At 40.6% G+C, this 26365-nt stretch overlaps 2 protein-coding genes across 5 annotated transcripts; both read left to right on the top strand.

Moving 5' to 3' along the window:
- Positions 1 to 5774: 5774 nt before the first annotated feature.
- On the top strand, positions 5775 to 14631 carry mfsd8 (major facilitator superfamily domain containing 8). 2 transcript variants are annotated; one of them, XM_003450331.5, is made up of 12 exons: positions 5775 to 6352; positions 6782 to 6867; positions 7071 to 7114; positions 9839 to 10079; positions 10189 to 10302; positions 10391 to 10535; positions 11492 to 11550; positions 11807 to 11915; positions 12799 to 12933; positions 13013 to 13116; positions 13261 to 13487; positions 13607 to 14631. In XM_003450331.5, the coding sequence occupies exons 1-12, from the start codon at positions 6297 to 6299 to the stop codon at positions 13811 to 13813; spliced, it is 1527 nt and encodes a 508-aa protein (XP_003450379.1). In that variant the 5' UTR covers positions 5775 to 6296; the 3' UTR covers positions 13814 to 14631. The 2 variants fall into 2 exon arrangements, with proteins under 2 accessions (XP_003450379.1, XP_005468312.1); XM_005468255.4 differs by having other exon boundaries at positions 6785 to 6867; positions 13607 to 13813.
- Positions 14632 to 15400: 769 nt separating this feature from the next.
- LOC100690038 (tetratricopeptide repeat protein 31) lies at positions 15401 to 25250 on the top strand. 3 transcript variants are annotated; one of them, XM_025905609.1, is made up of 19 exons: positions 15403 to 15588; positions 15749 to 15771; positions 16779 to 16976; positions 17096 to 17162; positions 17264 to 17445; positions 17526 to 17606; positions 17694 to 17762; positions 17845 to 18027; positions 18238 to 18405; positions 18948 to 19011; positions 19143 to 19233; positions 19319 to 19460; positions 20388 to 20492; positions 20727 to 20826; positions 20990 to 21245; positions 22169 to 22243; positions 22370 to 22472; positions 23044 to 23159; positions 24628 to 25250. In XM_025905609.1, exons 4-19 carry the CDS (start codon positions 17111 to 17113, stop codon positions 24662 to 24664), a joined length of 1824 nt encoding a protein of 607 aa, XP_025761394.1. In that variant the 5' UTR covers positions 15403 to 15588; positions 15749 to 15771; positions 16779 to 16976; positions 17096 to 17110; the 3' UTR covers positions 24665 to 25250. The 3 variants fall into 3 exon arrangements, with proteins under 3 accessions (XP_003450380.1, XP_025761394.1, XP_005468311.1); XM_005468254.4 differs by having other exon boundaries at positions 16779 to 16991; XM_003450332.5 differs by lacking the exon at positions 16779 to 16976 and having other exon boundaries at positions 15401 to 15588.
- The last annotated feature ends 1115 nt before the right edge of the window (positions 25251 to 26365 follow it).

Genomic DNA, 26365 nt, shown 5'->3' with positions numbered 1-26365 from the left:
AAGCCATGAGTTCAAGACCTTGCAATAGGCTGTTATTATTAAATTATTGCACTTGAATTCTGTAAAATATCTGGCATAGTCCCATTCTGGACAGATGATGAACACTGTTGCTGCATGTGAGAAGATGTTAAGAAGGCTTAAATGTAAAAATGAAAAGGCCAAAGACCACTGAGACAGTTTCTGTGGGTTTAAATCCAAAGACAAAGTGTAAACATAACCTGTATTGATCTTGAGAAACTGTGCACTTTGGCAAATGTATATCACCCAATAACTTACTGTACACATTTCTTTGCACACCGTACTCTATGTCAATGTATTTGAACTGCCTTGTTCTGTGTTTATGTTTTTATATGTAATTCAGTAAACTTGTGAATAATAAGAAAAACACACCCATTCTTTTTAGAGATTATGCAGAAATCTGTATACTTATGTGACATAAATAATGAATGTCTTCATGTCACAACACCGATGCCCTGGTAAAGAAGGCCTAGCAGCGGCTGCTCTTCCTCCATAACCTGGACCAGAAGCTGCTGCTGGCCTTCCATTGCTCCTCAGTGGAGAGTGTGCTCTCCTACTGCCTGGGTGTTTGGTATGCAGGAGCCACTACTGAGAACAAAAAGGCTGTGGAGAGGGCAATTAACACTGCCCAAAAAATAAATAGCTGCCCTCTGCCACCCCTTAAGGGCATCGCCAGATCTTCCTGTCTCAGGAAAACCAGGGCCATCACAAGTGACCCCTTGTACCCCACCCACCACCTGCTTGACCTGCTGCCCTCAGGTTGGCACCTCAGGTCAGTCAGGTCCCACACCTCCAGACTCACAAACAGCTTCTTCCCCTGGGCCACCCTCCTACGGAAGCGTAGAGCTGCCACCCAGGCAAAAGAAAAATAGAAGTATATCACGTTATAACGTGAAAAGTTTATTGTTCTAACAAGATACTTTTCATGTTTGTACAATATACTTTTCACGTTTGAACAACATAATATCACGTTATTACAATATACATAATTATCACGTTCGTACAATATAATATTTATATTGTAATAACGTGATATTATATTGTTCAAACGTTGTCAGGAGTTTATTTTGAATAAGACATTCTTCAGGCTGAATAAAGACACTCAGACAGTTAGAATATAATAACAGCGACGTGCACGGGTGAGAACTCTGGCGAGACACACCCTGAGTGCAGGGTCCTACTGTCCCTCTTCAAATGACACTCACTTCCTCTTTTTAAATACAAACAATTCACATACGCGGCAGTGTAATCCTATTTTAATTGACACCTTCCTTTTCCCATTTACTCCCGGAGTAAATTTTGTCGACTACCAGCTTTTATTATTGCGAAACGAGTCTCTTCTGGACTGCCAGTTTCGTCTTACAAGCGAGTCCTTTTTTAAACTGCCAGTCCCTACAGGACGAGTTTCTTCCTTAGAAAAGTGTCAATCTAAAAGACGATTATTCGCAATGTGTCTTTGAGTGTTAATATTCACCTGGTTATGATGATATAAGTGCCGGTCAGAGATTCCTCCTCGTTCCCCAGGATCGTGGACCTCTTACTAAGAACGCTGGCCAACCCCGAATTCACGTAGTTGGTCTTTTCTCCTTCATAGGAAAGAGGCTGTCGACAGACTTCAGCGCGGGCTTTCCACGATGTCAGGAAACGACGAGGTCACTCCGTTGGAGCATAAAATTAGTTATAATTCGATGTCCTAAATCCGGCTCGAAGGACCAATTAAATGTCAGGAGTTTATTTTGAATAAGACATTCTTCAGGCTGAATAAAGACACTCAGACAGTTAGAATATAATAACAGCGACGTGCACGGGTGAGAACTCTGGCGAGACACACCCTGAGTGCAGGCGACAGTTCTTTTTATAGGTTACATCGCGTATGCAAACACATCACATTTTCTTTAAGCAAGTTCCTCTAAACCAACGGTTGTGTGTGGGTGTGTGTGAGTCAGATGTGTGTATGGCTGTGCACTTTTGAACTCTTGTGGTTTAGGTGTTGCATTTGTTTTCTGCTTAGATAGTTTGTGTTGCAGGGTTCACTGTCAGTTCACATGGCAGTGGAAAAGTACAACAAGCCTTGTGAAATGGGGAAGTACAGCAAATTTTGTGAAATATATAAACACTTTACAATATGCTTGAAAATTAAAGATAACTAAACAACGAATAAAACACATAAAAACATAAAAACTTATAACATTCCCTCCTGTTGTTAATATATTTCACTTATACTCTATAGACTTCAGTAGACAATCACTTGCTTGCGCATTTTCAATTGCTACATCATGTTAAGTACAGGAAATTTTAAACACAGTCTTCTTCTTCAGTTGCTATGGGACTATAAGCGTGTGCTAGGAAAACTCCGGTTGCAGCATCTTTAGCGACTTTCTTAATCAGAACTTTAAAACATGGTATAATACAACAAACAATAATGGCCAACATCACTAAAATACTGCATAAGACAGTTGCTAATACTTTGATTGTGTCTACCCATCCCCCAAACATGTTCTGGAAAGCCTCGTCTAGTCCTGACCATGTTCCTGCGTCTTTATTTTTCCTTCTCTGTTTTCACAAACGTTTCACCTATTGTCCTGCAAGCTGGAGAGTTAAATGTCAGTAGTGGGTAAATTCAGCAGTTGATAACAAAACTATTAAGTTTTTCCTGTTTTAACACCAATGTGAGATATAGAGGCGCACATATAGTGTGTGCTCTAGTGTAAGCTGCTCTTCATTGCATGTATGTGTGTTAGTACGCTTGCATGCAGGGCCTCTGGGCCTGTCTCACCCAAAAGGGCATTTTCTTAACAGTTGCCTTTCACTCGCGTGTGTTAAGAAAGGCAAATGTGCTTGTAGCAGTTGTGAGATTATTATGCTGTCATATATTACATTATACCTGTAATCAAAATGAGTGAATCATGATACTGCTGTAGGCCACATCATACTTCTTAGTTAAAGAATTTGAAAATCATTAGATTTATTAGATAGGTTTGTGTTATCCTATACTGCTGATTCACTGCTGATTTACTGTGAGTGAGTTACACTGTTTCATGACATTTCATACTGCCGAGTTATGAAGAGAATATTGTATTCAGAGAGTAGGGGCCTCTCTCTTTTTTTTCTTTGTGATAGTAAAGAGAACAGAGCACATGCCACGGGAGCGTCACCCCCACCCTTGGTGGAAGCAGAAAAACAGGGAGCCAAGGTCATAACTCAGGCTCACAAAGAGTCAGAAAGAATGTGAATACTTAGTTTTGTGGCTGTGGCGCATTCTGTATAGCTTCTTTTCTTTGTTTAGTAGCTTTCTGCCTTTACCTGAGGGTGTGCCCTGAGCATGTGACTTCAGGTCTCCATAATTGGAGTTTATTTAAAGATAAATAAGATGATTTCATATATTGCTCGCAGATCATGCACTAGACGGTATGTTGCAGTATTAGCCTGGTTCAACACTTAAACAAAACATCACTCTTTGTTTTATTTGGTATATTTTGTGTGAATTATCTGGTTTCACGCATTCTATTCATTCAGCTTGGTTGTCTTCCCAATTTTGTTTCATTGCTTTAATTTAAGTTAACCTTAATTTAACCTTTTGTTCATTCCACTTCATTCCTCTTTCCATGCTTTAAAATATTACAACTCTTGTGTATGCTTCGATTTCTTTTTAGCTTCCTTTTCAGTATTTATTTCTGCTTGGAGGGTTTCTTATAATTTAGTTAATGCATTTTCCCTCCCACGTGGGACATTTAGTTTTCTTTGGATTTCTCCATCTATATGCACTAATTTGTCCGGCGCCTGGACATTTCTTTTCTAGCCACTGCTCGTCAGCAGTGAGTTTTGTTGTTTTATTTCCCATTTTGATTTTGTGTTATTAATACTACAAACAGAACTGTGTGACCTTCTCTGGTATTAGAGTTAGGGGAGGTTATTAAGGCAGCCTTCTACCCTTGTCCTAATGTCAAGGGCGGCCTTAATTTTATGCGATGAAGCGCAACCTTTTCCCTTCCTCACCAGTATTTCAGTCGACACAGGAAAACAATAGAAGTGGTGTAGGGTCCTACTGTCCCTCTTCAAATGACACTCACTTCCTCTTTTTAAATACAAACAATTCACATACGCGGCAGTGTAATCCTATTTTAATTGACACCTTCCTTTTCCCATTTACTCCCGGAGTAAATTTTGTCGACTACCAGCTTTTATTATTGCGAAACGAGTCTCTTCTGGACTGCCAGTTTCGTCTTACAAGCGAGTCCTTTTTTAAACTGCCAGTCCCTACAGGACGAGTTTCTTCCTTAGAAAAGTGTCAATCTAAAAGACGATTATTCGCGATGTGTCTTTGAGTGTTAATATTCACCTGGTTATGATGATATAAGTGCCGGTCAGAGATTCCTCCTCGTTCCCCAGGATCGTGGACCTCTTACTAAGAACGCTGGCCAACCCCGAATTCACGTAGTTGGTCTTTTCTCCTTCATAGGAAAGAGGCTGTCGACAGACTTCAGCGCGGGCTCTCCACGATGTCAGGAAACGACGAGGTCACTCCGTTGGAGCATAAAATTAGTTATAATTCGATGTCCTAAATCCGGCTCGAAGGACCAATTAAATGTCAGGAGTTTATTTTGAATAAGACATTCTTCAGGCTGAATAAAGACACTCAGACAGTTAGAATATAATAACAGCGACGTGCACGGGTGAGAACTCTGGCGAGACACACCCTGAGTGCAGGCGACAGTTCTTTTTATAGGTTACATCGCGTATGCAAACACATCACATTTTCTTTAAGCAAGTTCCTCTAAACCAACGGTTGTGTGTGGGTGTGTGTGAGTCAGATGTGTGTATGGCTGTGCACTTTTGAACTCTTGTGGTTTAGGTGTTGCATTTGTTTTCTGCTTAGATAGTTTGTGTTGCAGGGTTCACTGTCAGTTCACATGGCAGTGGAAAAGTACAACAAGCCTTGTGAAATGGGGAAGTACAGCAAATTTTGTGAAATATATAAACACTTTACAATATGCTTGAAAATTAAAGATAACTAAACAACGAATAAAACACATAAAAACATAAAAACTTATAACAAACGTCAAAAGTTTATTGTACAAACATGATAGTATATTGTACAAACATGAAAAGTATCTTGTTAGAACAATAAACTTTTCACGTTATAACGTGATATACTTCTATTTTTCTTTTGCCTGGGTGGCAGCTCTACGCTTCCGTACCCTCCCCACCCATCCACTAACTGATCTGAGCCATTGTCTGAGAAGCCCTTAACACTCAGGTCACTCACACATGAACTATATTCAGACCAAGTCCTTTGCACTACTTTCAAGCATGTTGCATCCTGTTCACTAATGTGTGTCCTTCTATTGTTTTGTATATATTCCTCTTGTTTTGTAAATATTTCTCCTGTTTGTTATTTATTTATGCTGTCTTAATATTTACATTTTATTCCTGTAGAATTTCGTTGTACATGTACAATTACAATAAAGGGCTATTCTATTCTATTCTAATTTTTTTTTACATATATAAGTCAATAATTGTGCTCAGATTCTTCCATATTATAGCTGGACTAGTTGCCTTTTAAATTACTTTTGTATCAGCCCCGCACTCTAACTGAATCCACCAATCGCAGCACGGCGTCCTTCTCGCCGATCCAATCAAGTGACCCTCGGACTGTGTTTGGGTGGTTTGCGAGTTTTCACGTGAGCGCGGTTCGTCAAAGTGCGCGCTAACAGCCGAGTAAAAACGGATGTTATTCGAAATTAGCGTCTAAAACACTGCGCAGCCGGTGCAACAATAAAGAAAAGACACCTCAGAGTGTTTAATGTTTATATAAATAATTTCATGCTAAGTTTTTGATAAGATATGATAAGCGTACTGAAGAAAAATCCCGGCAGAACACAGTTTAATTGGGACTCAATTTGCCTTATTTTGAAAGAATTTACCGGAAGCCGATGCTTAAATAATGGGTGCCTTGCGTGTTAGCGCTGTCACTGGTATCATAGTCCAGCTTTGCGGGTTTTTATGTGGCGTACTGTGCTTTATGTGCTTTGTTCTTGGTGAAACGACCGTTTATCATGGTTTGTGGTATCAGTTAGACTCGTGCGTATGACTTAAGGTGTCAAATGTTTGTCCCTAACGTTAGCTAGCTAGCTACTCGGAGCTTTATGGAAGAGGTGAAAGTTAGCAAGTGTAGTTCACTGACCCTCGACTACATGGCGACTTAGAAGTAGTGTTTTGCTTTTTCAAAGTCCACGGGTTGAGTCATAATATCGCAGAGTTAGCGTTTTGCTAAAAAAATGTCTCAACCTGAACCCGACGACATCACCCCGCTGCTCAGGGATGAGGCTAGCAGGTAAGTCCAGATAGCCGCCTCCCTAAATAAAAACAACGAGAGGAAGCTTGAGTATGAGTAAATGTTACTCAACAGGTTGTAGAAGCGCTGGTTTTACTGGCCTTGTGTTGTGTCTGTTTTGCAGTATGTAAGCAACAAAGTTAAGCTACAAAGCAACTTAACATAGGCAGACTTTATTTACATTGGGTTACTCGATAAAACACGCAGCTGCAGTCAGAGATGGTGGGTGCAGCAGCTTTATTCACCTTTATTCTTTAACCCAGTTTTCTTTATCATACTGTGTTCTCGCCCCTATAAAAAAAGGAGACGCTGACCTGTCATTTGCCCATATATCTTGCTAGCTAGTACATTACTCCTATAGGTTACATTGTCTTGCTGGTATGTCATCCTTTATGGATAACTTAATGGATAATCTGTACTCCATGTCAGCAGCGATGACTCTCAGGGTGAGGACTACAGAAGTCGGTGGAGGTCCATCAGAGTCATGTACTTCACTATGTTCCTCAGTAGTGTAGGTGAGGACACGGGAGTATAACACTTTTATCACGTTCAAAGTCATGATCTCAGCACTGTTACAGGAAAAACAGAAAACTGTGGCTTCTGACCTGTGATGCCATTTGAAGAGACATGAAATAACTTCAGTCACTTCTAGCCTAAAAACATGTTGAGCATCTTCAACAGCTTGTGAGTCATCAATGTGATCTGTGCTCTCTCTTAGGTTTCACTATTGTCATCACATCCCTTTGGCCCTATTTGCAAAAGGTAAGTAGTGACACAGTGTACTTTGGGCTGAACATTGTTGCCTGGTTCAACTGGTGTCATTAATTCAAACTAAGCTCTGTGGTTTGTTTTTGCTACTTAAATGCAGTCTTGGGTGTTTAAAGAGGAAGTGAAAGATGCAAAGAGGATTGTTGGGGATTTAATTTAGGACATAGTACCCTGCTCTTTGTCCTTGTCAAATGACTGAATGATTAAGCACTTGTAAGCAGGGTTCCTATACGCGTGCTGGACAATACTTGAACTTATGTCGTGTTTTCAAGGTTTACAAAGGTTCTTTGATTTTGGTGCTTTAAACTGCTTTGAATGTAACTGCAGTCTGTTCATTATACACATGAACGGACTGGTGATGAGTTTTAATAGCATAATTCACTGTTTTCTATTAGCTTGTCATGTCCACCGCTGTTCTGTCATGCCATTGTCTCCCCAAAAACACTTCAGTCATGTTTTGTGAGTTTGTTTTTCTCTTTGAGCTTCTACTATGTGGTTTTTGTTTTTTTTGTTTTTTGTTACCCCCCCCCCCCCCCCCCACTCGTTCCATTGTGTTAAATTCAACTTCTGTCTTACTTATGTTGCAGTATATTTAAGTTGCACCACATGTTGTGCTTTTGAAGCTACACTTCAGCAGTAGAAGTTCCTGTATGTCACTGTAGTGCAGAGGTTCCCAAAGTGTGGGGCCCGCCCCCTAGGGGGGCGCAGAGCCATTGCAGGGGGGCGCGGTATGAAAGGGGAAAAAAAAAAAAAAAAAGAGCGCTTAGACACTGTGGACAGGTTTTTGACGGGGCTCCCACACAAACGCAAAGCAGGAGATGAAGCATCGCCAAATATGTTTCCAAACCAACTTCCTTCCAAGCCAAAGACAGGAAAATATGGTGAAGCATATCTTCCCTTTGGCTTCACCTGCACAAGTGCCGAGGTAGGTCTCCCCTGCAAAATTAGTTTCCCTGCGTCGGGAGCACGCGCTGTGCTCTCCAAATCACGGACAAACAGTATCCCACATTCTTGATTTTTAGTTCACAAACACTTCTTGTAATAACTAACTACTCCTGACATTTTGGACATGTTACTAACATGTCCAAAGCACGCGCTGTGCTCTCCAAATCACGGACAAACAGTATCCCACATTCTTGATTTTTGGTTCACAAACACTTCTTGTAATAACTAACTACTCCTGACATTTTGGACATGTTACTAACATGTCCAAAGCACGCGCTGTGCTCTCCAAATCACGGACAAACAGTATCCCACATTCTTGATTTTTGGTTCACAAACACTTCTTGTAATAACTAACTACTCCTGACATTTTGGACATGTTACTAACATGTCCAAAGCACGCGCTGTGCTCTCCAAATCACGGACAAACAGTATCCCACATTCTTGATTTTTGGTTCACAAACACTTCTTGTAATAACTAACTACTCCTGACATAAATGTCAGGAGTAGTTAGTTATTACAAGAAGTGACATTAAATGTCAGGAGTAGTTAGTTATTACAAGAAGTGTTTGTGAACTAAAAATCAAGAACTAACATGATGTTAGCTCTTTATGCAGTAAAGTTACTGCGGGATACAAATAATATCAGGCTGATCCTGTCGTAATTTGTTCCCCCTGTTCAAATCACGGACAAACAGTATCCCACAGCTGTTTATGTGTTTAAACCCATTTTGCACAGGGAGGCATTTTTTTGAAAAATGTATTGATAGCAATGTTGAATATTATTACACAGGAAAAAAAAACAACTACACGTAAAATAATTACACCATGACGCCTCTGCCTTTCTAAGTGGAGGGACAGTAACTGCGTGTGTATATGTAAGCGTGTAAAACCTGAAGATAGTCAGATTAACAGTATTTTGTCTCTATCTGCCATTCTGCAATTCATCTCATGTAAACAATAACGTGGCGCACAGCGTGACGTGAAAAAAGGCACATGCCTTTGACGTTGCCTGACGAACTCTGTAATCCTCGTCCACACGTAAACGCAAAAAAGGAGTTTTAAATAATCTCCGTTTTCGGTGAATCGCAACGCCGTTTACGTGTTGACGAAAAGCCCAAACGCATAGAAACAGCTGAGTTTTCAAAAATACCCGTGTAGGTGTGGACGTAGCGTAAAAGAGTTAGTAGTATATTTTATTACTACCTGTAATTTATTGCCGTTTACTTGTATTTGCTTAATTGTTTACTAAATGTTTGAGGTGTGAAATAAACCGCAATGGAGTTTGTAAACAAAATATGGGTGTGTGTGTTTGGAGGATGTGTTTGTGCGGGGTTAGGTGGTGGGGGGGCGCGAACATTTTTCTTGTAAAAAAGGGGGGCCTGGCAAAAAAAGTTTGGGAACCACTGCTTTAGTGTCCTAAAACTGGATTCCAAGTATATTTGAAAACCTGAAATGTTGTGACCTTTCTACATACACTTGTATGCAATGAAGAGGTGAAATAATGTGCATTAATCCTCCTTATGTGTGGACAATGTGTAGGACCCTGCATGTTCCGCTTTTACTGTTACACGGAGACATTTTAGCCAGAACACAGTGGTCTACCAGTCAAGTTTTTCTTCACACTTTCCCTCCACTTCATGCAGCTTGGAAGTTAGTGGAATTATTGCCTAAACGTGTACTCAGTTTCAGATGTGGTTGCTTTGATCAACAGTGGGGCTCTGATGTTGTACTAGGTTTCCTATGAGGTCTAATATGGAGCATTCATTTCTTACAGACTGATGACAGCACCAATGCCAGCTTCCTGGGATGGGTGGTTGCAGCATACAGCATCGGACAGATGGTGGCCTCACCCATTTTTGGCTGGTGGTCCAATCATCGGCCACGCAGGGAACCACTGGTGTGTTCCATCTTCATTAACTTGGCAGCCAACATCTACTATGCCTACGCGTACCTGCCGAAGACCAATAACAAGTATCACATTCTCATGTCCAGAGTCTTTGTGGGCTTCGGAGCAGGTGATCGTTTAAATGTAGACCTAAAAGTTTGATATAATTTCCTTAGTAAGCAAATTGATCTGTTCCCTTATATGATGATCCATGACACATTTTAGTCTTTCCATGTCAGGTAACGTAGCTGTGGTGAGGTCCTATGTTGCTGGAGCTACATCACTGAACGAGAGGACAGGTGCCATGGCAAACATGAGTGCCTGCCAGGCCCTGGGTTTCATCCTCGGGCCAGGTAAGTTTGACAACAGGGAGCAAAGCTGCGAGTTTGCTGAAGAAAAAATCAGTTTTAATGTTTGGTTATGTTTCTGTGTATATGTCAGCCCTGCAGGCATGTCTGTCCTTCATTGGAGAGCAAGGTGTCACACTGGACTTGATAGCGCTGAAGCTCAACATGTACACCACCCCAGCGTTACTGGCTGCAGTGTTTGGCCTCATAAACATCCTGCTCGTCGTCATTGTGCTGAGGTGACTGAACAAATTCTTGATGTGACTTCTTGTTTGTGTATAACATGGTGTCACCATAAACTTGATCTATGTACTGTAGTAAATCTGTCTTGACCCCTCAACTGGGCCTTTTTTTGAGGCTCTACCTAAATTAACTTTAGGTTCAGTGGTCACCAGGGTCAAAGATTTAAATCAGGACCGTTTGAGAGTTTAGTATTATTGATCTGGTGTCAGTTTATTTATATTGTAATGTTTTAAATGCCGTATAAATGTGTAGGTTCACAATTCTTTCAAATTCTGTCTTAAAGCACTGTTTGTGCTTTTGATTTTTATTAAACATATTCATAACACATATTGAACGTATTGCTATTGCAGCGTACTTTGGGTCATTATCTGTTTACACAGTCTGATCAGCAGCGTATGGTTGAATCCGAGCAGAGAATGCAGCCCTGCTGCTTCTATCAACAGTCACAGAAACACCACTGACAGTCATACATGTCTATGCCATAATATTAGCCCCGCCATGTTAGACAGATAATGTGGTATGCTTCAGATCATGAGCTGTTTCTCTCCTGCTCCATACCTTTCTCTTCCCATCATTTTGATACAAGTTAATAAATGTTAATCTTGGGTTCATCTGACCAAATATTTTTTCCAGAACTGTGCTCTTTTAGATGTTTGCTGGCAAAGTCTAGTCTGGCCTTCAGCTGGTTGCTTGCACCTTTTAAATTATCCGTATTTACATTCATGAAGGTCATTGTAGACCTTGACAATGATACTCCTGCATCCTGAAATATTTTTGACTTGTCTTTAACATGTGAAGTTGTTTTCCTTAACCATTTTTTTGAAAAAAAGGATCTGTCTTGAGTAGGATAGTTCTGGAAAATTTCAGTATTTGACTGGTCATTTCATTATTTTACATAGACGATAAAAATACTGTGGATCTACCCTTTAGCTAAAATGTCTGATTCTTTCAGAGAGCATCACGTTGATGAAGATGGAAGGCACATTCAATCTATCAACTATACATCAGAAGGTGCATCTATTTTTCTTTAGCATTTACTGTATGCCAAGGAAGGACGACTTGCTGAAGGCAATTTAGAGAAAAAGTGAAAACTATTTTGGACTAAAACATTTTATTTATTTTTAAGTCATTTAAAATACAGAGTGACATAAAGCAGTACTGCGCTGACTCTGAATGGCTAATGTTAAAGGAATCATACATTTTGAATATGAAAATAAATGAGTCATGTATTACAGTTTCTGATGGAAGATATATTTATGTTTTCTAGAGAGAGTTGATATTTCAGAAGAAACTGTTGAAAGCATCGATCAGGTGGCTGTCATGACATCCAACATCCTGTTCTTCATCGTCATGTTCATCTTTGCCATCTTTGAGACGTATGTATTTCTTCAAAGACGTCAGACTCACAGATGGTACATTAAAGCTGGTTCCAGCTGGGTATTGCCACTGATTTCTATTAGTGATTCAATTCTGATTCACAAGGTCCTGTTTTGGGGGTTTAGGGTTAGGATTCAATTTTGACTCAGTCAGAAATATTATAATTCTGATAATTTATCAGTACATGTCCATATTTTTATATCTATGTATAAAAACAATGCTGACACTTCACTTCTTCACTTCGCTGAGACTTCATCAGAGGTGTAAGCATCACAGCAGATATCTTTCTGTCAAAGTAACTGAGGATATAACAGAAAAATATAAAGGAGATTTTCCTGTCCTGGCTTTTTGTAGCAGATTACCTTAAATATTCTGCATTAGAACAAAAACTGAAGAAAACATCAATTATCATATGAACATTACCTGAAGTGAAGCAGAGCAAAGTTACAGAGGTTTTGTTAGAGATACAGCTAAGCGTTTTGCATTTGACATATTTAGATAAGTTTCGATTTCTTCGGTGTTGAACAGCAGAAATGAGGCTTTCTTGTGGCAAAATACATTTATATTACAAAATTGATTCAGGATTTAATTAATCTATCTCATTTTTCAAACTAAAAAAAATTATTTTTTTTTTTATTTTTTTTTAATTTTTAAACCCACTCCTCGTTCTAAGTCTCAAGAGTGAAGCCAGTGCAAAGTGTCTTAAATCTGCATTATTTCTATTGGCCAGCAGGGTGTGACTCTTGTACTTGTGAAAAGACCTAAAGTTGTTCTGAAGTCTATGGGCCAGTGCTATGCCTGTCTTTTATATCCAGTCTATGGCAGTCTTTCTCTCTCTTTAAAGCCTCTTTTGTGCTCTGCTGTGACTGTGTTTTTCTTCAGAATTACCACGCCCTTATCTATGGACATGTTTGCCTGGACAAGGAAAGAAGCTGTGCTGTACAACGGGATCATTCTCTGCTGCATCGGATTTGTATCAATCTTGGTGTTTCTGGTTGTAAAAGTGGCTTCTCTTAGGTATCACCCCTCTCACTGCACATATAAATTACATCAAATAAAGAATCGCGTTTACTGAATTTCGTTTATTTCCTTCCAGATTCGGAGATCGGCCTGTGTTGTTAATCGGCTTGATCATTATTTTCTGTGGCTTCTTTATTCTTCTTCCATGGGGAAACCATTACCCTAAAATCCAGTGGGCAGGTATTGATCGGTTGATTTTAAGTAGTCAGATTAGTTTCCAGTTGTTGCCATTTTGACTCTTGACAGCTCAGTGTGTAGTTGTTACATCTTTCCAAGCATCTGTTTAGATTTAAACTAATTTCTATCCTCCTCTTTCACAAACAGACGTAAAAAACAACTCCTTTGTGACTCAGATGCCTGACCTCATGCCAGCCCCGAACAGTACTGTGGAGCCAACGGGGTGTCCAATCGAACAAACCTGGTGCCAGTATACTCCTGCTATACACATAGCTCAGTTCTTCTCAGCGGACTTCCTCATTGGAGTGGGATACCCAGCCTGCAATGTGATGTCCTACACACTGTATTCCAAAATCCTTGGACCCAAACCTCAGGTAAATACTAACATGTGTTAGAATATGGGCACATTCATTTTGAATGTGCCCATATACTTCTCAAATGTCTAATTTTGAAACCTAAAAGTTAAACTCATGCGCCTTGTTTGTTTCCTCAGGGTGTGTACATGGGCTGGCTGACGGCGTCGGGCAGCGGGGCACGGACACTTGGCCCGGTCTTCGTCTCCCATGTCTACACCCACCTGGGACCTCGCTGGACCTTCAGCCTCATCTGCGGCATGGTGGCAGGAGCCATCATCCTCCTCAGCTCGGCCTACCACAGACTCATCGCCTTTTCTGTTCGCCATGGAAGGATTGTAGAGTAGCATTGATGGAAAGCGATCGCTATTTGTTATACTTGCTTTCAGCACATAAGTCCTGGCCATCGTGACAACCTTCTGTCGCTGCCACTTTGAAATGTTGGGACTGATAAGCTTTTAAAAGTTTAACTCAGGGTTTTGACTTTTTAACTCTTGCAAAGACAGTTTTTTCATAACTTGATCGAAGACCGCTGCTTCATGATTCACAAAGGAGCTAAAACTGCAGTGAACACAAAGCTCACTTGTTGGGAAAGAAAGCATGACAGAAATGTCTTTGAGTGATGAACATAATTACACATGCATTACATCATAGGACATTACATTTGAGAATTTTAACATTTCCTGCTAAACTCTTTTTCTTAATGGAAAAAATACTAACATTATTTTTCCTCATTCTGTTAATGGCTTAACCTGTAGTTGTTTAAAACTGCAGGTTTTTGTCTATTGGAAAATATTCAGAAATGTCTGGGTGGGTGCGGGTGTGTATGGTAACAATAAACTGAATAATAAATAAACTGTTGAAGATTTTATCTAACCCTGTGCTGGCAGTATTGTAGTGTGTGTATATCTTATGATGAGGTGGGCTTCTTTATATCAGATATTGTATTATGTGTGTAGCCTAACATTGTTGCTCCTCAGAGAAGGCTTAACCAGCTGTGCACTTTAAATTGTTAAAGGAAAAACCATGAGAAGAGGGAGGAAGCGGTCCCTCTCTTTAAACAAACAATAACACTGCAGACCCCTTCTGGCAATCTGATGGATGACTCTGTATTTGGTTGCCAGGAGAACGATACTGTGTGACTAATAAAGTTTTGTGGTGGGGGGATTATGGTGTGAGCCTGTTTTTCATTCCAGTGAAAGGAACTCTTAATGCTTCAGCATACTGACATCTTGGACAATGTCCCCAACTTTGTGGAAACAGTTTAAGGATGGACCCTTCAGTTCCAGCATGGACACCAGTGGACAAAGTAAGGTCCATAAAGACAGTGAGTGAGTTTGGTGTGGAAAACCTTGACTGGCCTGCACAAAGTGCTGACCTCAACCAGAGAACACTGTTAGCATGAATAAGACAGGAGACTGCGGGTCGGGCCTTCAAATTTAAACCCTAGTTTGCACTTTTGGAAGAATTGTTTAAAAAAAAAAAAATTAAAAAAAAGCCCCAAAACACACTCCTAGACCTTGTGGAAATCCTCTCCACGAGAGCTGGAAGCTGTCAAAGCTGTGGGTCAACATCATATTAAACCTAAAGATGGCCACTAAAGATCATATGCGTGTGAAGGCAGACGAGTCAATGCTTTTACCAATCCAGTGTACGCTGCGTACTTTGCTATATTGTTATAATGACATAACATGTAAACACAGTCTAATGCGGTTAATTCTTACATTCCTCCACTAGTAGCACACATACCAAAGTAGACTTTACACAGCTATCAGACACATCTGCAGGTTCAAGGACTGAAACAGACCCACTGCATTTACATTTTTATTGCAAATAAACAACAAATGGTCATCCATCTGTCCGGCAAGGGGGCAGCGCAGGGAGCATGACAGCGCGCATGCGTTCAATAAAAGCCAAGTCCCGCCCGTGCCCTCGTGTGCGTTCACGGGATGTTGAAAGTGATCGAGAGGGAGCGCGCCAGTATGTTGGCAGCAAAAGTTAGAGGCTGCTAACATTAGCATTAGTGATGAAACTTAGGGTGAAATTAACTGCGCCGTGAGAGTGTGTAAAGCCGTGACAGGACTTATATTAGTAAACATGGAGATTTATAGAGAAGAGGAGGGTAAGAAAGCGCTTTTTGTGTCTTTTAAAAAGTTGTTGGCTAACGTGGCTACGAAGCTAGCTCGCTTGAAGGAGTCATGTTTGTGTAGAGAGGAGGCAAAGCCCGGTTATTGAAACGACGGTATTTATACTGTTCTTTGTTCTTTTGTTTGCTTTTGCAGAGATTCCGGATCCTCATATGTTCGTAAGTACGCTCTCTTCCTTAAAGTTTACGCACGCGTTAGCTTACACTTTGTGGAAAAGCTCCCCGCGTGTTGGCTCTTACTTCGTGGGGGGAGTTTATGGGTCTACGGACTGGATAGGTAATGTGTTAAGATCATCAGTGGCTTCCACGCAGGTTGGACGTGAAATCAGCACAGTCTAATTCGCTGAATGGAAACATGTAAACACTGCGCCGTGTCACTTCCTGTACATATCCTGTATTCAGAGAAACGCTGTACACGCACAGCTGCTTCTTACGGAAATCTAACCCAGTTTTACCAATGAGCAGGATGTCTGTGAATAGTTTTAGAAAACCGTGATGTTAGTAATCAGTCTACAAGGAATTGCAAACCATGCTGTACTTTTTTGCGTGACAGTGAAGCAGTTATTTGACGTAATGATCTCGTATTGTACGTGCAAAGTGGTCTTAGTTGGACATCTCTGCTTCGAATATAATATATTGACTCCATAACAAATACTAAACCGGTCCGTGGATTATTCTAAGGAAAAGTACCCTCTTCGTATCTCTTGGGTTAGTGACATTTCCTCATTAAGTGGCATGTTGTTGCCCCTTTTCCTCCCACGTGTGTAACCTGCCTGTGGGTTTCCTTTTTCTGCCACGGTACTCAAGATGTACAGATTAGCACATCAAAAGTTGACTGAACACGAAAAGCTGCTCCACAAAAAAACCCCAGTGGATCAGATAACTGCACAGCTGATTATGTAATGCTTGACATTTATTTTTGTGCCAAACAAACTTTGCTCCACTGTAATTTATTGGTGCTGTTAAAGTGGAGGAAAAAGACTTTATGGCTTTGTTTAATCACATCTAGCTTCTATTTGCATTTGTGCCCAGCATTACAGCTCTTGTAGTGATTCTTCTGTAAGTCTGACTAAAATAAACTATAGTATTCACTATGAGAATATGCTCCACATCCCCAAATTAGACGCAGGCTTCTTTGTTGTTGCATTTACGTGTATTTATTATAGTGCAAGACCAGAGAAAGGGGCTTGCCTGCTGATCCAGTGACTCAGAGCTTCTGGATAAAGGAAAGTGAAACTCTTGGACGTGGTGCTTTTCACTGCCAGCATTCTTACTGGAGCTCAGAGGCACGCTGAGTGCTGGCAGTGGTGCAGTTTTTCAGCAGCTGTGGGAATACTCCACACTTATCATACTGGGATCCAGATGTAGGTGGAATGTGGGTAAGAATTCAAGGCTGAAGAGGCTGCGAGCTAGTCTGAGGGCTGTATGTGACTGTTTGTGAATACTTTTCAAATCTCTTTATCTCTCTCTCCCTCCTGTTTAGAGAACTGTTTTAGGGATGTTTGAAGGACGTCCTCATATGCAAAGAATAATAAGATGTGGCCTTCTTGGTAAGGAGATATTGTGCAACACGTCTGCTGTGCACACATGAGTGTGTTGATCTTTATTTGTAGGACTGTACAAAACTTCTGAAACGTTATTATTCCTACAGGTATTGACTACGATGACGATCTAGACGACCCAGGAAATGATGATTATGTTAGTTGGAGTCATGATTTCCATGGATACCCTACAAACCGCCTGAGGTCATCCAGCACTGTATATCAGCCTGTATACTCTTCAGCCCGTAATTCTTCTTGCCCGTCCCCTTTAAGATTTCAGACGAAGGAGCGTGTAAGTGTTTAGTTTTACCGTTTTCTTTTTGCTGTGATGTTGTGCTGCAGACTCTAAATGATTCAAATCTGCTTCTTCAGGATGCCGAAAGAAAAGCCAGATTATTAGAAGAATCTAAAAAAAGCAAAGAAAAGGCTGAGAAGAAGCGGCTCAAGAAACGGGTAAATCCTGCTTTCTTGAATATGAAGTGATTGGTAATAAATGTCAGCTCGTGTGAGTAATGTTCACTGCGTGTGTTTGTTGATCAGAAACAGAAGGAAAGAAAACGTCTCGAGAAGCTGGAGAAGGACAAGCTGAACCCCGAAAAAAACGAGGAGGTGATGATCGTTCTATGCAACATGTTTTGAAAAAAAGAAACTGACCTCTTATCTCAACAAACTTGTCTTCTGTGCTTTACAGGGAAAAGATGATGCAGAGCAGTCCAAAGCAGAGGAGGGTAAAGCCGCTAATGATGAACACAAAGCCAATAACAATACTAGTGTTAAACCACAGGCCTCAGCCAAAGATACAGACAGCAGTGACAGCAGCGATGTTTCCAGTGATGAAGACGGCAACTCCAAGAACGACTCAGGCGACTCAGAGGTAGCACATTTAAGCAGGTTTGGCCTGCTGCAGAGTGGATATCATTCTCAAAATGAGCCACTGATTGATACCTCCTGGTGTAAAATTATTCTGATACTGTTCTTTTAATCCAATTTACTGTAACACAGGAAAATATGATCGCACAAAATTTGGCTGTAAATTTGATCACTTTCTGTTCATCAGTTAAATTTTTTCTCGTCTCTTTTTAAGGAACTCGATATGACGAGTAGTTTTGTGAGAAAAGCTGCTCTTATAGCTATGCATAAACTGGAGCAGAAGCCCAGACCGGAGAAGAAGGAGAAAAAGAAGATGCCAGAAAAAGAAGAATACAAAACAGTCCCTGAAAAATCAAATAAAGAACGGGAGGTTGCAAAGAAGGTGAAGAAGTTTGCATACACATCAGATTGATACAGTCTTTCCTCTATACGAGTGAGTTAAGTAGGAGATGGCCTGGAAACTACGCTTTTCTTCCTTCTTACTCGTGTCTGTTTGTACCCGTTTAGACGTCTTTGTGGGGACCAAAAATTGGAATTTTACTATACTTGTGTGGACCAACGGTCACTTGTGAGGAGAGGCACTTTTGTCCTCATAAGTTTGAAGGAATTTTTGAGACTCAAAATGTGGTTTTAGTGTCAGGGTTACATTTAGGTTATGGTTAGATTTAGGCTAAGGGTTAGGGTAAGCGGCTAGGGAAAGCATTATGTCAATTAGATGTCCTCACTAAGATATCAAAACGAAAATGTGTGTGTAAAACTCACCGCAGAGAAATGAATGTGTGGACATCTGTTAGTTAAACATCTTAGATAAAACAGCAAGGATGGAGGAAACACTGGAGAATGACCAGAAAGCTGTAAAAGCTGCTGTATGGTGTCTTTTGGTGCATGTTAAAGGTTGAAACTCTGTTCTTGTTGTCTACGTAGGACTCTGCTGCTCCCAGCGTTCCCTCCTTTGAAGACCATGTAAAAAAAAGCACTGAGCTTGCCGGTAAGTTTCCTCTTTATTCATTCACATAAATTCTCAATGAGGTGATTTGACTTGTAAAGAATGCATAAAATGAATATTTATCAGTGAGATTTCATCTGAGGTTTTTCCCTTTTCTTTTTTTTTTTCCCTAGTCATTGGAAATAAGCATGCGAGTGCTGGAGACTTTAATATGGCTGTGAAGTATTTCACAGATGCAATTAAGCACAACCCTAAAGAGTTTAAGTAAGAACATGTTCCCTAACTTTAAGTAACAGCAGTGATTGCACTTACACCTCTAGCTTTAATGCCATCTCTGCGTCTGTTGCAGGCTATTTGGAAATCGGTCCTTCTGTTTTGAGAAGCTGCAAGAATACGAGAAAGCTTTAATGGATGCAGAGTTGTCGCTTGGCATATGTCCAGGCTGGGATAAAGGCCTGTATAGGAAGGGAAGAGCTCTGGCTGGTCTAAAGGTAAAAACAAACCTTTTATCTAATCTTAACAACCCTCACATGTCATGTTTAATATGCTGTGTGTTCCTGAATTTAAGAGCAGACTGTTGTGCAACAGCGTCCTTGAGTTTAGCCGTAATCTGCCTCACTTTGTTCTTTGTTACAAACCACTCTTTAACCGAAGTAGCAACACACTTTTCTAACAAATGAAGGAGAAACATTAAAAAAGGACATAAAATTGAGTGCTGGTCACATGGAAGTTAGCTTAGTCTTAACTTGTTGATGCAGCTGCAGTCGGCTGTGTAGCGGCACATGCTGGATGTGACCCATCAGTGGTTGTAATGTTTACAGTTAAGGTTACAGTGACTTTAATAATGTCGCCTTGTTTGCAGCACTGCTGCAGTTGTTGCACAGGCTCACATTATTTTTCCTCCAAGACCAACTCGGCTCGGCTCAACTCAGTTTTCAGGGTTTTCCATTACGTAGTATTACCTGGAACCAGGAACTTTTTTAAATTTCCTACTCGGTCGGGGTTCCAAGTGAGCTGAGTCAATCTGAGAATGTGACGCCAACAGACCGCATGTCACTGATTGGCCAGTCAGTCACGTCACTTGATGAGTCATGAGAGCGCCAGTTCTGAAACCTGGCAATGAGGGAAATGGCTCCACAAACTCTGTTAAAAAGCAGTATACTAAGCGGCAGGTATACCATCGCCTCACATGCAGATGTCATCAGCCGCGTTGCTATAACAACCCCACACACACTGAGGTGATCCTCGATTGTAACAGAGAGTGACTGAAACGGTCAAGTTGAGTAGGTGGTTTGGAGAAAGAAGCGTTGTTCAGACTCATTGCAGTAGACAGTAATTAGGCCAGTTAGTGAAGAAACAAAATGATCTGAACCCAGGTTTACTTTGAATTGAAGATCTTGTTGTCCGTCATGTTTCAGAGGTATGAGGAAGCTGCCCAGGCTTTCACGGAAGTTTTCAAACTGGACAGTTCGTGTGCAGAAGCTGCCCAGGAGCTGATGCGCGTGCAGATAACACAGCTAATGGTATGTAGCAGCTGCGCTTAGTGGTGCAATCACATCATGTCAGGAGTCAAAAGTAGTGCTGTAACTACATTGTGTACTTGAATCCAAACAGAAACACAGCGCTAACATCTTCATAGTTAAGATGAGAAAAGAAATGGCCTGCAGCTCAAGTTTTCAGCTGAGGGAAAGATGGGAAAATGAGGACTGATCCTTCATTGAATGTGCTTCTTAACTTGTGTTTCTGTTTTGCTTCAGGAGTTCGGTTTTACTCGAGAGCAGAGCTCAAATGCTTTAATAATTCATGGGACTGTTAAAAAAGCACTAGAAGTGCTGTCTAAGTTAAACGATCGACCAGGTGAGTTTCTCACTCCACCGCAGTTGTGGAAATAAGTCTTTTGTTCTTGTAGCCCACCTGTGTATTCTCCACAGAATGTATTGCTTGTATATTGGGCTTAAACTGACAAAGTGTGTTTAACTGTGTATTTTTATCCAGTTTAATTGCTGATCTTTGTGTGCAGGAGCTCTTCCGAACGGCTCTCTCCCACCTGTTCAAGTAGCAAATGTCACTGGAGTGTCTCCAATCCTTTCAGCCAACACAATCGCTGCACCTGCTGCCGCTGCGTGTCCTCCTGCTCAGTCCAAGGATGCGCTGAAAAAACCACTTATGAACAAACCTTTGGGCGCAGTCCAGAATACATCTGCTGCTCAGAGTCAATCAAAGCCTATTCTTACTCAGCCCATGAAGGCCAGCAACGGCGTTAATCGACCACCACTGTGAGTACTGATTCACTCTCACCGCAGGGTGCTTATGTGGAAGGTTGAGATGTTGCATTTTAACACAATAATGTTTATAGTGGACATTGAAGTTTCTCACGAAGGATCTTTGGAAGTGACGGTGGAAAGAAACCCAGAGTGGACTCTGGGCTTAAAGTTCTCAAAACACATCAGTTTAGATTTCACAACAGATTAATTCTTGGAGTAAATGTAGTCTAATACAACTGCAGAAGTAACAATGTGGGATTGAGGTTGTACACCAGGAGTTTACTGTTCCCGTGCGGCACTACTAATGAAGCGAGAGAACGTCATAAGCACGCCACTGCAGTCAGACTGCTTGGATTGAATATAAAGAAAAAACAAAACAAAAGCGAAGTTTGATATTTTAGCTGAAAAATGGCCCTTTGTGTTACTATTGCTGATTTACTGGTTTCTCCTTGGACCTCAAACGACACAGCCTCACAAACTTCATAACCACCATTTCATCCACAGCTAATGTTAAAAGGTGGATTGATTACATGAAGCAGAAGCAGCGTGGGTATATGTGGGCACCTAAACATTCAACACTTTGTTTTTTTGCCCCCCCGTGTCACTTCCAATAGATCGGTGTAAGAAATATTAAGTGGTATATAGAGAATGTGGGGCAGCAGATAGGAAGGTTAATTAAAAAGCTGATTCTTGATTTGTTTTTGTAATGGCGAAATTTAATTAGTCAACAGACACGATACTTTATTGGTATTGCTTCACCTTTAATTAGACGGCGTATCCCAGGAAATCATTAGAGCAGAAAATCGTTAGAGGCTTCTTTTTTTCTTTTTACTGTTTACTGTGCATATTATAAATTGTTGTGTATTTATCCTCAAAACAGACTGTGTGCATCGGTCGTATATTGTTTTTTTTTAAATGGTGTCTTCTTTCAACAGGGAGCTGTTTCCAGTTTGGGTGGGAAACCTGAATTTCCCAGTAACTGACTCCATGCTTGCAAACCTGTTTAACAAGTAAGAGCTGGTAGTGGAGTTCTAGGGTTTCTTATGTAATCAAAGTAAATAGCTCTGCATTGCTGTAGTGTAGTGAGATACTTTTTATGGTAACTTTGTTTTGTCTTTTACACTCCTGTTCTGCAGGGTTGGGGTCGTCTATAGCGTCAAGGTTCTGACTGCCAAACGATGTGCCTTTGTAAACTTCACAAAACAAGAACATTGTGATGAAGCAATCCGACGTTTCCACGTAAGTGCATCCTTTATTGTGGTAATTCAGTACTACTATGTCTGTGAAGTTGCCGAGAGGCAGTCGCTGTTGTAATTTGCAGGATGGCTCTCTGGCAGAAATCCAGGAAGCGGGGCCGCTTTAGATTCTTTAACATATCATTAAATTTTAACTCCCTGAAACACAAAAGCTACAAAAGCCCATGAATTTATGAAATGAGTTTTAATTTGTCATTTATATCTATTCAACTAAATATGAATACAAAATTCAGACTGGAGGCAAAGAAGTGCATGAATCTCCAGGGTCAGAAATCTGTCCCGCTTTAACCCCTTAATTTTCCATTTTTGGGGTTCCATTTTTGAGATGTCTCCTTTCCTAATCTCCTTAGGCCAGTTATATCTACACTTGTGTCTGTCTAGTTTTTGTTTGAGTCTTCTGAAACTGTCTGGATCATGTTGTGAATGCGTTGTTGACGTGTAACTCTTATCAGAGAGTCACGGTCACGCGTCTCTCTGTGATTTTTGGTGAATACTTTGTCACGTGCACAGGTTACTCCTCCACCCACTAAACTAGTATTGTGTTCCCTTGTCAGGGCTTTGAGCTGAATCACAACAAGCTCGCTGTCAGGTATCCGGACAGGATCCCTGCGGGCTTGGGTATTTCCAGATCTGCCCTGAGAGCTGATGACCTGCAAGATGAGAATGCGAGGTGAGTCCTTTCATACCAGACTTCACAGCTCTGACTGTCCTGCCTCCTGCAGGCTCTACCGGGGCAGCTCCCTTGCCTGAACCAAACCGAGTATTTCAAGTAGTTAGAGAGCATCAGGTGTCAGTCTCATTACTGGAAGTGTCCTGCTGAATGCTACATAAGAAAAATGACACCTGGGGACACCATCCTGTCAGGATGAGACTTAATGTGTGAAAATGGGCCGAGAGTTTAAAGGAATAGTTCAAAACTTTGAACTTTATTCCCTGGAGTAAAGGAGCAAGCTATTAGGGGTGCAACAATACTCGTGTCAATATTGAACCGTTCGATACAGTGCTTTTGGTTCGGTACGCATATGTATTGAACAATACAAAATTTTTTATTTCTTTTATCAACTTTTCTTCTGCCGATGCTGTCTGTGTTGAGCGCTCAGTGAATCTGCGTTCGGCTACTCCGCCTAGGCTGCACTGTCGAGTGCAAATCCACTGAGCGCAGCGCATGCTAGCAAGACAGAAGCTAAGCTCGTTGCAACATGGCAACTGCCTCAACGCTACCCGAAATTGACCCCTCCCCCCTTCCTCCCCCTCCCCTCATTCAGATCCGGCGTTTGGAACTATCTTGGTTTTCATGTGAAGCATGACCCTGATGGTAAGCGCGTCATGGACAAAAGTAAAACAGTATGTCTGATGTGCCACACAATGCTCAATTGGTGGGAACTAGTGCGTTAGCGCAGTTAGCTTGTTAGCATGTTGACGCCGTCCAGCCCCACGCACGGGGCCATCCACGGTAACTCGTTAACGGAGATTTGCGGCGTTATGGCGTTAGTGTCATTTTAACGAGATTAACGCTGACAGCACTAGTGGGAACACAATGAATATGACTGCACATTTACGCCGACATCATCCTAGTGCAAAGACAAGTGGAAGCAGACAAAAACAACAAGCACGCATGCTACAAACTTTACCCGAGTCATTTAGACAGCCGTTAGCACATGATTCTCCTTATGGGGACCTGATATGTTTAATATGCTGCTGAGAATATAGCCCAGAAGAAGCATATAGTATAGCTTTTACTTTGGAAAGAGCCATTTCTCTGTAATAAACTCTCTTTTTCCAAAGATGAGTGATTTCTTGATCAGATAGATTTATTTTTTTATTATTATTTTGTTGTTTCAGCAACGTTAAATTTAAAAACTGTACTTTTGAGTTGAAATATCTATTTATAATTTTAATAAATGACAAATTAAAAAGGCATGAACATTTTTTTATATCGAAAAAAAATATTGAACCGTGACACCAAAGTATCGAACCGAACCGTGAATTTTGTGTATCGTTGCACCCCTACAAGCTATTTAATTATCCAACACATAAATGGCAGGATTATATGTTTAATCTGCTAGTTGTGTGTTATTAATGAACTGCTAAAGTTAAGTGGCTCATACCTAAAATGTAGTTCTTTGTTTTTATTGCAGGCATAACGAGAACAGCCAAAGGACAGTACGTCCTTAGAAACCCATCCCCGACCACAGAGGGGACTACTGAATGAAGACCCAGCTGCTACTTTGACTTGGCCTGAATGTTGTGTTTTCAATAAACGCTTAGTATCCAGTACAGAGTAATCAACAGTATCTACAGGTTCTCCTGATGTAATAGCTTTATGTAAAATCATCTGGTAAATGATGTCTGAAAATATTGTGTTATTGTAAGCTGATAAATTCAGATGTTAAAAGCTTCATGTTGCCAAAATTTTCAAAGCCTGACGAATACATGGAAGGGTTGGGTATGTATTTTAAATGTTAGTATTCAGAAAAAACAGTATGTAATTTACATGTTTATTTAAACTCTGCGGATTAGTCTAAGACTGCAGAGCAGCATTACAGCTGAGCACAGCAGTCTGTTTCAGTAAATAAGTAAATTTGAGTGTTAATTATAAAGTTGTTCTGTGGACAATTTCTGAGTTATGCAAGTAACATTGGTCATCAAATGCCAGTATTACATTGGCTCTAAAAAGAATTTCTTTTAAACATGTTAAGCAGCAGGAATCAGTAAAGTTTTGTTTATGTCGATCTTACTTAAATAATACATAGAGCCTGAACACATGTTCAATTAAGGCCTGTGGTCAGCCGGTTTTCCTAAATTATCTCTAATCATTATGGTCATCGATGATTCTTATTATACAGGTGTATTAAGCTTATAGTAAATGTATAACACAACAAGCATTACGCTGTTGTTTCAGTACTCCTTGTTTATTTTTACCTGAAATGTGTCTTAAACGAAAAACCTCAAGGGTTGAAAATGCCATTGCACATTTTTTTTTTTTTTTTTTTTAATATAGAGATCCTCAAATTGTGAAGGTTGTTCTTAATCCAACAATTAAAGTTTATACTCTGAATTCCTGCATCGTCCTTTTTGTTTTTAAGATATGAACCAACTTCATGGGGCATAGATGGACCACACATACGACTGCTAGAGAAAGCTTGTAGTGGGGTGTCCTGTTACAGATGTGATTGAAAGTGTGGGTTGTAGAAGTGGATCAGATCTGTTTGAATCAGGCCTTGATCTTGACATGGAGGTGTTCAATGATCCACAATAAAATAAATCCTCTCCAAAGTGATAAAATTTAGGGCTGTTCCAGCTCCCCCCTACAGAAGGTCAATGTTTACACAAATCACACCATCTGCAATCCAAACGGGTGAAAATGAGGCAGAAAAACATCTTGCTAAGAAGATTTCCTTACAGCGGGTACAAACATGGAACAAGAATAACAGTGAAACGCTTAAACCAGGAAAAAATGTAATTTTTCAAACTCACAAGTAGAGAAAACTAAAGTGATTGAACAGATGGGTCACAACCATCTAATCCTGTTTTATTCCAGTTATCCTGTTCAGGCTTGTGGTTGTGCTGAAGCCTGTTGCTGCTGTCATCAGGTGAGAGGTACGCTACACCTGCATACCTTTGAACTTTGGGAGGAAGTCTTAAGTGTCTGAGACCCACCCAGACACGGGAAGAACATGCAAACTCATAAAAAGGTCAGCCAGTGGACCCGAGATCTTGCTGTGTCACGTTTTATGTCTACAATAAACTAAATCAAAAATAATTAGCTCTCAGTAAACTGGGAGTGGATCTTGGGACATGTGCCCTTTGTGTTCAGGCAGTAATCCAGCTTTGAACAGGTACCTGTAAATGTGAGACCTATGTTGGCCAATAGAT

Source organism: Oreochromis niloticus, linkage group LG3 (genome assembly GCF_001858045.2).
Source record: "Oreochromis niloticus isolate F11D_XX linkage group LG3, O_niloticus_UMD_NMBU, whole genome shotgun sequence".
NCBI lineage: Eukaryota > Metazoa > Chordata > Actinopteri > Cichliformes > Cichlidae > Oreochromis > Oreochromis niloticus.
The sequence above is the reverse complement of the archived record's forward strand: the minus strand, read 5'-3'. Positions and strand labels throughout refer to the sequence as shown.